The sequence below is a fragment of the Falco naumanni genome, chromosome 5 (genome assembly GCF_017639655.2).
Source record: "Falco naumanni isolate bFalNau1 chromosome 5, bFalNau1.pat, whole genome shotgun sequence".
Classification (NCBI taxonomy): Eukaryota; Metazoa; Chordata; class Aves; order Falconiformes; family Falconidae; genus Falco; species Falco naumanni.
Window position 1 is genome coordinate 70,410,363 of NC_054058.1, and position 12,208 is coordinate 70,422,570.

At 43.4% G+C, this 12,208-nt stretch overlaps 1 protein-coding gene across 1 annotated transcript in view; it reads right to left on the reverse strand.

Annotated features, from left to right (window-relative positions):
• The window catches only part of GRM3 (glutamate metabotropic receptor 3), a 113,873-nt gene that overhangs the window by 26,203 nt on the left and 75,462 nt on the right, over nucleotides 1-12,208 (reverse strand). Inside the window, exon 3 of the mRNA XM_040596830.1 lies at nucleotides 10,558-11,413. Within this exon, the coding sequence (XP_040452764.1) occupies nucleotides 10,558-11,413 (856 nt within the window). The remainder of the gene's footprint in view (nucleotides 1-10,557; nucleotides 11,414-12,208) is intronic.

Below are 12,208 nucleotides of genomic sequence, written 5' to 3' on the forward strand. Positions count from 1 at the left end.
AGATGACTCATGTTTTGGCAAGTAGAAAGATGGGCTTGTAGCAAGAAAAGGAAAACTGTAAGAGAAGAAAAGTGGATGCAAGACTAAGGGGGCAGGGGCCTTCAGAGTGCGAGGTACATTAAATTCTGCTTTCTATTTACTGGGTGTTGGTTACTGCCATTCACATCACCACTGCTTTTGGCTCCATGCTGTTCTTCGTATGCACTAAGGAGAGAGTGATCTTTGCTGTGGAGACCCTACAAGCAAACTTAATGACCTTGGTAATTATTTTATGATTGCCGTGCCTTAAGCTTAAGGGCTTATATTTGGAGATATTGTCATTTCTGGCTTAGGGCTAAACCCCTTTGCATCCCAGTAGTGAGCAGGAAAGTTTGTGGTGATTTACTGCTCCATGGATGGAGCAAGAGGTGAGAAAAAAAAAAATCAAAGGATTTCTCCTTTGCCTGAGCCACGCTACAGCTAGGATTGTGTGGATGTTTTTGTTATAAATTTCTTTGCTTCTTATACACCTGTTCGTGAATATGTGTGTTTCCCCTGCCTTGAAGAATTTTAGTATTCTTCGTATTTGCCTCTGTACTTATATATTATATCCTCTGTAAAAATACACTTTCATGGCAGGAAGACGGAAGCAAAAGGAAATTACTCACCCTGATAACAGCAATGGAATATTTTTTTACATTAGATTCTGTATCTGCTGACAAAATAGCCATACATATTGCAGTGATGCCAAAGCAGTCATTCTCTGAGACGCTTTTAGAGGTGTTTAGGAACGTGGCTCGATGAGATGAATAAATAAAAGACATCCTTTACCACATTTGTCTGCCAGGTCCATCCAGTTTGCAGTTGATGGGGATTGGGTAGAAGTTCAGTTTGGGAAGAGTACTTACACATAAACAGAGTTTCTGCTCCACAGATGTGCAGAGCTGATTGCTTTTTGAATTCTCTTTTAGAAGGTAGGTGTGATCTACTGGCCTGAGTAATTTTTTAAAAATAAGAATATTAACACTTGCATGAATAAGAAAGGTAAATTTGTGGTAGGAAATCCTTTCAGTCATTCCTCTGAAATTTTTGCCCTAAGTACTTCTTTTGATTCATGAGACTATTTAAACAAAGGATAAGGCTGTGAGTATTTGGGAAAAATGTGTGTTAATGCAAAAATTTACACAAGGGATGTTTGCAGGCTGGGTTGAGTTCCCTTTTCTCTTTTAGATAGAGAAACATGACTATCACTGAGCAGCTTTTTTCTGCACTGGGAGTCAGAAGTGGGCAAGACAAGCTTAAAGGGAATAGTTCAGGCTTCGCAGAAAGCTGGAATAAATTCACATGCTCATCCGGGCTGCCATTTAACAAGTACAAGTACAGCAATCAGCTTGTGACAGGTTTGTCTGGAAATATGCTACGTGGAAGTGATGTAGGATTCAGACCCAGATCCATGTCTAATTGCAGCACCAGGCTGGGATGAATGTTAGTGTCATGTTAATGCAGCTTATACTGGTTTTGTATCTATTCCTGTTCAGTCAGTGTTAGCCTGGGAATATTTTGCACTGAGCTCTACTGGGTGAAGCAAGTGTGTCTTCCAGGAATGTAGTGATATTAAGGCTACTTCAGGAGAAAAGGTGACACTTTTCTACAGATTATGCATTCAGTTCTGCCTTTCTGGTATAATTATTAGCTGCCAACCAAAATAGAGGTTTGGTAAAAATAACATAATGTTTAATTATCTTTGGGATTAGACGGCTGGGTTTGTGACTGTCTGTAGTTTTCTTCATCACCCTTTGAAAAGACCAGTTTTCTTGGGGACTCACTGGAAGTCTAGGACACACCTAGAGAGTAATTTACTCTCCCAATGTGTCACACTGTTTCAATGTGTCCCTGTGCAATCTCCTTCTCATGTCCTTGTCCTCATCCTCATCAACACTGCTGTGGTCTGAGCACACCCTCTGACTTTTTCAGCCCCTAAACCAGCACCCCAGCATGCAGGTGAGACTAACTGAGATTAGTTCTGGAAGTGCTGAATTGCTCTTCCATAGCAGTTGATATAGAAGAAGCTGGTCCTCACATCGGCTGTTCAGAGCCAATGCAGATGCCAAAAGGTAAGGGGTAAGATTCCTGAACCAAACTCTTTTCTCACATGGTATCTTGTTCTTCCAGGTGACAAGGAGAAAGAGGCAGACCTAACATCTTTTCACTTGCATGTGAATGTCTCTCACAAGGTAGATCTGCATGAAGAATAAGAATATAATCACATGGTATGTCCTGAATTCTCCCCCTATTGTAAAGACCAGTGGGACTGGAAAAGTGAGCGTGCATGATTGGGGGATGAAATGGCTGTACTACTTGTCCTGTTCCTCCCAGCACTTCGACTGTGCAGACCCTCAGTGTTCGGGATTCACATGGCATTTGCCAGCGAAACAAAAGAAGAAATAATAATGGTTATAAAATAAGCAGCTGGCAAACACAGAAGTCTGGGATTCAGATAAATTAGGTTACCAAGCCTTCTGTCTCTCAAATATGTGATCCGAAAGAAAATCATTGCTCAGTTTTTCAGTCCTCTGTTTCTTCATAAACACGAGGTGTCTAATCTCATCCTCATTTACATACCCGCATGGACGCTGTGCAATCTAGAGTTTTATAAGATGCCTAAAGGCTATATTATTAACATGACAAAAGCAGCTGACTATACGTTACATGCAAGGCACAGACTATATAACTTTATGTTCAGTTTTTCATAGCTCATCTGAAGTGGTGGGTTGTATAAATATTCAAGCAGAGGAAATTGAGACAGAGAGCCATTTGCTATTTTAGGGATGTCAAAGCACCTTCACCTAAATGTGCTGCTATAATAAGTTTGGGGCCATTGCTGGCCTGTGGCTTCTGCAGACTTTCCAGGAATGGCACCCAGGTGGGTAAAGACCAAAGGCAACATATTTCCAGAGCCTTCCTGAGGACTATGAAGAAAAGTTGTTGCTGCTCTGTGTCCTGCTAGTGCTGCATTCCTGTCTTTTTGTCTGTGGGAGCTCAGCAGCCAGGTCAGGCAGAAGAGCGGTGGCAGATGGCAGTGGTGGCAGTGGTGGCAGCAGGCAGAAGTACCTCACTCTCAAGTTAGATGGGAAGCAATGGTCCCAGCACACGTTGGCTTCTGCTGTTGAAGCTTATCTCAAGTGGTAAGAATACAATTCAGCCTCTGCTCCTGCTCACTCAGGCTCACTACTGTTAATACCAAATGAAAGCATGAAAAGGCAGTATTTTATGGTGGTCACTAGCTAGAGAACAGACACCATTGACCTGCAATCATGGCAAGAGAATTTTAATGCAAAATTTTGTTTGGATGTTGTGCCCTAGAGATGACAATGTCTTGTGTCCTGCTGCCAGCCCGAGTATCCAGTTTACACGGTGCAGTGTGTGGCACACAGCGCATCCAGGGTGCAGATAGGATTGTTTGCCATTGTGATACCTCAAACCTAAACTACAGGATAAAAAGTTTTCATAGTATTTTAATTTCAGCCAGTTTACATCTATAAGGCCCTGAGCAACTGGGTGTGATGGCACAGCTGACCCTGCTTCAGCAGGAGGTTGGACTAGACACCTCCTGAATGCCCTTCCAACCTGATTTGCTCTTTAACTTTATGATTCTATATATTATGAATCTACATTATACACAGTTGAATATTATATGTATGAAAATATGCAGGTATATAAACAACGTACATAAATACATGAACATATACACTTATTAAAAGCTTCAGGAAGGAATAAGCAGAGATTTCTGTCCAGGAACCTGTTGGAGTGGTAAATTTGCTCAAGAGAAAGGAACTGCAGATCCCCATATCAGCACCCAGGTCTGCAAAGAGGCAGCTGGAGGAAGGAGAAAGTAGAGGGCAATCATCAGGAAAACCAGGCTGTCAAAATCTTGCTACAGCTCTGTGTGTGTATATGCCACAAGGTAACTCTAATATAGAGAGAAATATGGGAAAATACCATGCAGGTTCCTGTTCCTTTGCTCTGAAGCAGGAAGTATCAAGTGTGCTTTTAGCTGCTTTCAAGGTTTTAGATTCTATGACACATTTGTGGTCCTAGAAAAAAGGCAGTATTTTTTCCTATAAATCCTAGACATCTTTTTCATGTATATTTTTAATGAATATCTTGGGAATTTCATTCTACATTTTCCTTGAATTTATTGGCCACAAATCCAATATGAATTACACTTTTAAAACTTTTATGAATAATAAGGTATTAGATGCCTTCTGCCATGGAAGTTTTACCTTCAGGTGAAAGTGGTGTTTGTTTTACAAATAAGCACCACAGGGAAGGCCAGGAGGACCTTACCGCTCGCTGTTTGAGTGCTGCGGGCCAAGGGGATCTGACCTGATGAGCAGGAGCTCATTGGGTGAAATGACGGCGTAGCAGGGCTGTCTGCTGCAGAGCCTGGGATGCGGGCTCTAGCTTTAGCCTGCACATCTACTGACTGGTACTCCCTGCTCTAAAGTTATACCTGGCTTTTGAAGTCTCCACATTTTTAATCTGCTTGTGATAACAGATGTTTCATTTTTTGGTCTGCACTCTGTGCAAGCCTGGCAGGACGCTGAGCTTCAAAGTGGACTTTTGACAGGAAGTATGTGTGGCTAAATCGTAGAGAAAGTACCACGCAATGCTGCTGTGCTCAGCAGGGAGGCGACATCTGCTTGTGCAGACCATGACTTTTAACCTCTTTTCTACTTGGGTGGAACAGTTATGATGGAAATGACCCATGAATGTGTGTTCACACCATGGAAGTCAGCAGTGTTCAAGAGTAAATGTGAAGGTGAGTTTGTGTTCCCACTTCATATTTGAGTGTTGACTAGGGCAGAGTGGGGAGGAAGAAAAGAAAGAAAATAAACCACACAAATGTAGGACCAGGTAGGAATAAAAGTTTTGTCACAGAGTCCGGTGAATGAAAGGGGACAAATCAGACCTGACCTACAACCTTTTTCTCATTTTGAGTAGTCATTCTAGTTAGCTGCCGGAGAGGATTTTGCCTCATATAAGCTTGGTTTGATGATGCAGGTTTTGCTGTAGAAGGGCTGGATTTCTGAACATAATACGGAGAGGGATGTAACAGTGACTCTTGTAGCTGTGGAGGAAGACAGGGGGAAAAGACACTAAGTACTATAAACATATGTGCTGCCTAAAATTTCTAATGGTCTGTTTTTCAGGGTTACTGCTTTAGCCAGTTTCCTCCTACTATTTGCTGCAGAGATTCAGAAAGCTGCAGAAGACAGGTGGACATGCACACACCCCTAAATCCAACCTCCCTCTGCCCGTACGCTCCTGCACTAGCCTCATGGCATAGTCAGTCCTGCAACGCCATCATCCCTGCGAACTGCACCGTGGCAAAAGCCACTGGAGCCCAGTCCCATGCCCTTAGGTGACAGGGCTGTCACCCTGCACAGCCAGCTCAGCGACCTGGGGCCAGTTGGAGCTAATGCTGGTCCCTGAATGTCGCTGCTGCCCTTTCTCACCCTGGCCAACCTGCAGCCCAATGCCCTGGAGGAGCAGCTACACCAGGTAGCAACATGTGGGGCACAGCTGTGCAGGACCTTGTCACTTTGTCCCAAATGATGGATAGATACCCCTTTCACACTGGCCATGATAACACTCATAACATAACCCATGTCAAATATTGTGAGGCTTGCAATAACTCTGTGGGCAATGGGAACGCTGCTTTGCTGTGTCATCCTGGGGGCCTAAGGTGGCTAAAACAGTAGAGCTGGTTGTTGCACTGGCCCCTCCATCCCTCCTCCCTGAGGGAGGGAGGTTTCTGGGAATGTGGAGCTCTGCCTGGATCCCTGGATTCATAGCCCTCCTGAGAGTCTCCTCCATGCGCTGCCCTCCACCAAACAGTGCCTGGGGGCTGGTGAGAAGTTGAGTTTACTCTGTGGTCTCTCCCATGGAGCCCTTTACTTCTGTTCAGCACTTCTTTGTTAGCACTTGCTAACAGCCTCTTGAACCAGCATGTCTTTATCAGCAGAAGAGCATCAGGAGTCAGAACATGAAGTGCTACACTTGTGCCCTCAGGAAGCAACGCAAAGGATGGGAAGATCAAGAAGATGAGCCAGCTTATATCTCTTTGAAAGGCCAAACAAGTGCTGAGATGGAGTGAGTGTTTATCTAGGGGCTGGGCTTTGCTTTCTCTGATCCTGCTGCTGCTCGAAGTGGGAATTAGGCATAGGCGTCTCTTTTCTCAGTTACTGAAAAAGCTCAAGATATCATTACGTTTGTCGTATATATATTACTGACTTGCAAGAAAATTTTGTGCTCGGTGTATCTTACAGACAATAAGGAATGATATCTCACCCTGCTTTCATGCCACACTGCAGTTCTGTGTAGTTGTTTCAATTTAATGAAAAAGGAGACATAAGTAGCACCCCAGAGACATTAATGAAATACTTGTCACACAGCATGTCAGCAGCAGTGGCAGCATGAGACTGCACAAATCCTGGCCAGCCCCCTACTCCAACACTGCTGTTAGCTGGTTTTTGAGTGTTTCCCTACAGATCCCGCTAACGCTGTGCCTGAGAGTCTCACTTCAGGCTTTCAGCTAAATGGCAGGTGAGAATCTTAGTTGCTCTGTGCTCCATCTGTAGTCAATAACAAGAGATGTAGGGGCAAATTGTATTTCATGTGGGCTACCTCACATGAGCTGAACCACACTCTGTAAGTGCTGATCCCCTTCATTAACCGAAATCAGGGACTAACCAAAACTCATTCCAGTGCGTAGGGTGAATGTCAAAAATTGCACAGTTCCACACCAGTCATATAAATGCACCCTATCATTTACTGGTGTGTTTGAAATGCACCGTCACTTATTCCTGGGAGCCAGAAGAATACAGTCAGGGCCATTTGTCAGGTTTCTTTCATGGCAAGCTGCAGGTTTATGCATGTGGGGCTCATCTATTCATACCTCTGCCTTGCAGCAGAGGAGGCATTGCTTAAAAAGCTCTTTGCCTAAGAGTGAATACAGCTATCACTGTTGTTCTGTTTCTTGCCTGCTTCCTTTTGGTGGGTGTGCAACACTACCTCAGCTAAAGAAGAAAGTTCGCAGCCTGACTTGGTTGCAGTGTACCTGATGGGCTGGTAACATCCATGCCATCCCCTCTCCGCACTGGGGGTACGTTCTCAGATTTGGAGCTGGAGATACGAAAGCATCATCGATCAAATGCAGCAAGGTCCTGACATCATATTAACAACACACCCAGAGACTTTCTTCAACCAGAAAAGAGCCAAGGCGAATTCTTGGTCCAATGGAAATCAATGATAAGACTTGTATGTATCACAATAACAATGCTTTCTGAAATGTAGAAGGCATGGGAGAGTTGCTGATTCTCTCACTGTATAAAAATCGCTCATCTGCTTAAAAAATAACTGACATTAAATCATGGCTTCACTTTATAATGGAAGAAGTGGTAACAAAGAAATGAGATGAGCATCATGCTGTAAGCTAGTAACAATATATAGGGAATAAAACCATTAGAAAAGAACTCAACAGATTTTTCAATGTTTTAAATTGGAAATTAACTGGAATTAATGCTCTTCAGAATTTGAAAGATTTCCATTTTGGTTTTAAAACAAATTAATTTGGTTCAAAAAAGAGACTTCTGTTTTCAAAATTGCAAAATGACAGGCTTTAAGGTTTTGGGTTTAGGTTTGTTGGTTGTTTTTTTTAAGGCTTGAACAGCTTCAGCTTCCAATTCATAAAAAGTACAAAAGATATTTCAGTCAAAATGAAAATGAAATTTTCTGGCTGTCTCTAAGTGAAAATTTTCCTGGAGTTTTGGTCAAAGAAAATTGTGGCTATTTTGAGTTTATGACTAAATGCTGAGTGAGAAAACGCTTGGGTGCTTAAAAAGATCTCTGCATGATAGAAAAATGGTTAGGGATCATGCACTAGAACCAAGTTTATTAAGCGACAGACTAAAGCTTAGACTCTATTAAGGATGTATGCTTTTAAGCTCATAAAAATAACTGGTGTGTCAGAAAAAGTTTCAAAATAATTGCAGTTTAGGTTATTGAAGTGACTACTCATTTGGGTAGGCTGTTACTGTCCTGAAGCATCCCCCTGGCAGGGACAGAAGCACATGGCACAGCAATGTCATCCCTTGTGATCAATATGCCAGGACCCAGCTTCTGTGAAGCGCTGTGCTCCTTAAACTGCTTGATTTCAACAATTTGAAGACATTCAGGTATCTCTGAGGATAAATGTAAGCAAATGAGAAAATAGTTTTGATGTATTAAGTGCTGTGTGGAAGGGGAGGAGAAATAATGGGTTTTATTTTCCATAGGTCTGAAGGCTAAGAGGTTGTTCCATTCTGTCTTTTGCTGCTTGTGAAATCACTAAGGAAATCAAATGCAATTACAGCATGGCATATGATATGTATAAATTGCCTATGCATCTGTGTATGTCATGGCACATGACTATCCTTACTGGTGCAGCAGCCTTTCAGGAGGACGCCAAGCACCATGACGTACACAAGCACTGTGTTGCTCAGGCCAGGCACATGGCTGCAGCTGCATGGCATGCAACACTCAGAGGAAGGTTTTGAAGCATCTCAACTTTCAGCTGCTCTCACGTTATTTTTCCTTTGTAACCGAACCTATTTTACCAGAGCATGTCCAAGATGCTGGGTCCTCCTGAATCCCCTCCCCAGAGGTGAGTTAAGATGCAGTAAGTGACCAGTCCCATCTGCTTATTCTTGACTGCCATGGTAAAGAAATCTGGAGACATGGGCTGCAGGAACCCCTGACATGCTCTAAACAACTCAGCTAGTCAGCTAGCAGGATGCTGGGAGACCAGGGGTCCCAAGAAGCTCTGCAGCATGTGCTGGGAAGTACGCCTACAAGTACCCGAGAAAATGGAGTACATGGCTACACCAGTCATACCCCACTGGAATGAGAGAAGCAGCAGGGATGCAGTTGGTAATATCTAGAGATGGTCTGAATCAAATGCTGGGAAGACCTCTAAAGGAGGGAAAAGTTCAAACTCTAATCTGACAGTTTCACATATTTTCCAGTGTTATTAATGTAGCACCATTATTGAGGGTCTCTTGGGACTGAGCATGTTGTATCATACACGTATTTATCCTTCAATTCCTCTTGAAGCTAGTTCTCATACAAAGCACAGCATGATGCTTCCTTACTATCAACTTGGTCAGCTGAGAATATCAGTTTAATAATACATAGAAATGCAAGCTCAACTGAGAAGCATCAGAAGAAAGTTACACGCGTAACAACAAAAAACCTACACTTTACTTGTTTCCTTTGTAGATCTATTTAGCCTTGCTACAGTGTAATATTAATAGCAAACCTAAGCTCAACCATTGTAGAGGAATTATTGAGGAATGAAGGCAGGTTAATTAGCATTGATAATATACAGCTGTGGGCTTCCTTCAGTGGCAGTGGGCTGGCTGAGGTGGATAATGTGCAGCTGTGGCTGGTTCCTGCTAAGTAGTTAAATAGCTCTAAGGGGTTTGGAAGAGAGAGCACTGGATGAAGAGGGACCCAGAAGAAGCAGAGGGAGGAGAGAGAGTGCCCTGGATGTAGGAGAGGGCCCAGAAGAAGAAGGGACCCTGGATGAGAGGAGGCTGGCTGGAGGAGGAGCCAGGAGAAGGAAGATCTGGATGCAGCAGAGAGAAGCAGCAAGGTGGACCAACCTGAATAGGATGAAGAAACAGCATGGACAGTAGCTGAACCTTTGAAACATTATGTGAGACTGATGGTGGTGCCGAGGCATGAGAAGGCTGGTCTGGGGTAGTAAAAGCCTTGTTGCTGCCAATTAGTTTTGATAGTGCTATGACAAGCCATATGTGAGAGCAAAAACACAGACATGTCGTGTGGTGCTTAGTTGGTCCCCATGAGGTTTGCTCATATCATTGCCAGATCATTCACTCTCTCTCTCTGCAAATCTCCTGCACGTTTTTATTACTCAGTCATCCAGACTAAAGCACTGTAATGTGAGTAATGGCATTATCCCACCTAGTTAAATATTTTATACTGATCTGGTTTTCTGGCAGGAATTATTGCTTTACTATGGCAAGAACATTGGCCATCAACCACAGCCCCTCTATTATGTAACTCCTTAACAAAAGGAGGAAGAGAAGCCAAGCCTCAGCATAGGCATAACAGGCAGTTGCCTGGTGTAGCAGGTGGTGAAATGACCATTGGCCTCTAGACAGGCCCAGCTGAAGCCAAACAGGCTGTGAATGAAATGGAAGTTGGTGTGTGGAGGTTTAGAGGATGGAGGGTAAAATTTCCGAGACCAGCTGTTGCTACCTCCACCTCTTTCTTCTACTAGAAACAGGAGGAGTGTTGAGCTGAGGTTTTTTTTTTTTTTTTTGGCATTCTCACCAATCTCCCTGTCCTCCTTTCTCCCTTCTTGTGACAGGAGTGACCTTGCCTGGGCACCACCCTGGTCTGAACTGTGACAACAGGAGCTCCTGGGAGTTCAGCTGGCTCTAACTGTGGCTGATGAACATTTCATTAATTACAGTAATATTCTGTATGTTCCAAAAGAGAAATTATTACCTGTAAAATTTACTTTCAGGAGATAATCTTTGTACAGCTTCCTGCCATCCAGATGCTTCATGGCATCACAGAGTTTGGTGGTGTTTGGACACAGACTCCTCTGCATTTTATGCAAGGCATGGGCCATCGCATACACGGCATTCACAACAAACATGATCTTGGATTCTTGCTCGTAGTTGGAACTGTTGATAGTGAAGTGCTTGTCACAAGCCTTTTTATGTGGTTTTCGGTTCTGCAGATTACACTGGAATTTTTGCTCCCAGAAGTCCTTGAACCAGGGGTTGCGTCTGTTATTGTAAGGGCTGAGGCTTTGGAAATACTTGTCAAATTCTTTAACTGGATGGGAAGCAAGTTCCAAGGTTATTGCCCCGGAAGCTATGTGCTCATTGCCCTTGACAATACTCTCTTGTGCACCCCATCCATCACTGGCAATCCAGGTGAAGGAAACATTGAAGCGGTTGGCAGCTGCAATGAGCTCCCGAGAGTCGTCACCTCGCATGAAGAGCACAACCACCCTGGCATTGGGTTTCTGGAGGAGCTCTCTGATCACGCCATCGTAGGACTTCCTGATGTTTGACCGGCCCACTTTCTCGGAGGTGGCGATGCAGATGTTACGGAGGCGAGCTTCCTGCTCGAAGGCTTCGATCCCTGTCTCACCATAATCTCCTTCTGAAGCAACTGTTGACACGTAAGTCCAGTTGAAGTATCGTAAGATTTCAGCCATGGCTTTCGCTTGGTAGAAGTCAGGGGGCACTGTCCGTGCGAAATAGTCATAGCGGGATTTGTCACTCAGCTTGGCACTGGTGGAGGCATAGCTTATCTGGGGGATCTGGAAGAGTCGGAGCAGGTTTGCTACCTAGAGGGAAGGGGGAGAACACATGTTTTTAAAGGGTGTTATTTGTAAAACTGAACAGAAAATTCTAGGGAAAGGCATAAACAGGGTTTTTTTAATGAGCTGTTCTGACAATCACAGATTAAGGGTGTTGATAGAGGTGGTTGATAACATACTCTGGTGATAGCAGCGCACTGCCTGTGCAGAATAGTTGTTCTGATGCCCAGTTAATTCCCAAGGTCCTACTGGGACTGTAATGCACCTTTTATTTCTGTCAAACTGAGTATGTTTAACCCAACAAAGCATTTGACACAAATGGACGATATACTTCAGTCTCAGCCTGTGCTCCTTACTAAGGTCTGGGGTTAGCATGCCTTTGCTGTTCATAGTGATTCATCTTCTCCAAGACTCATTGTACTTAACAACAAAATGCACCAAGACGACATAAATTTCTTTTTTATGCAGATATCACAGATATACTTGTACAAGCCTTTCACAGAACTTTCTGGCCCCATTTAATCAAGCTCTGAGTCCCCACTTCTCCTACTCTTTGCTCCTTTAAACTCTTTTTTTTTCTGAGCTGATCTGGCTGCAGTCCTCCTGAGATGGCATGTTTGTTGCATGCTAGTACTCCTTGTACTCCTCAAATGCTGCACAATGTTGTGCTGGCCTATAGCTTTTCATAAATAATAAAACCTTTTAATATTCTCTAATTGCCCTTTTATGATTTATGTGGTGTAAAGTCCTGTTGGGTTTTTTTGGTTTTTCTCATACGTTGCTATGTCCAAAGCTAAAATATTCCCAAATCGACTCTGTTAG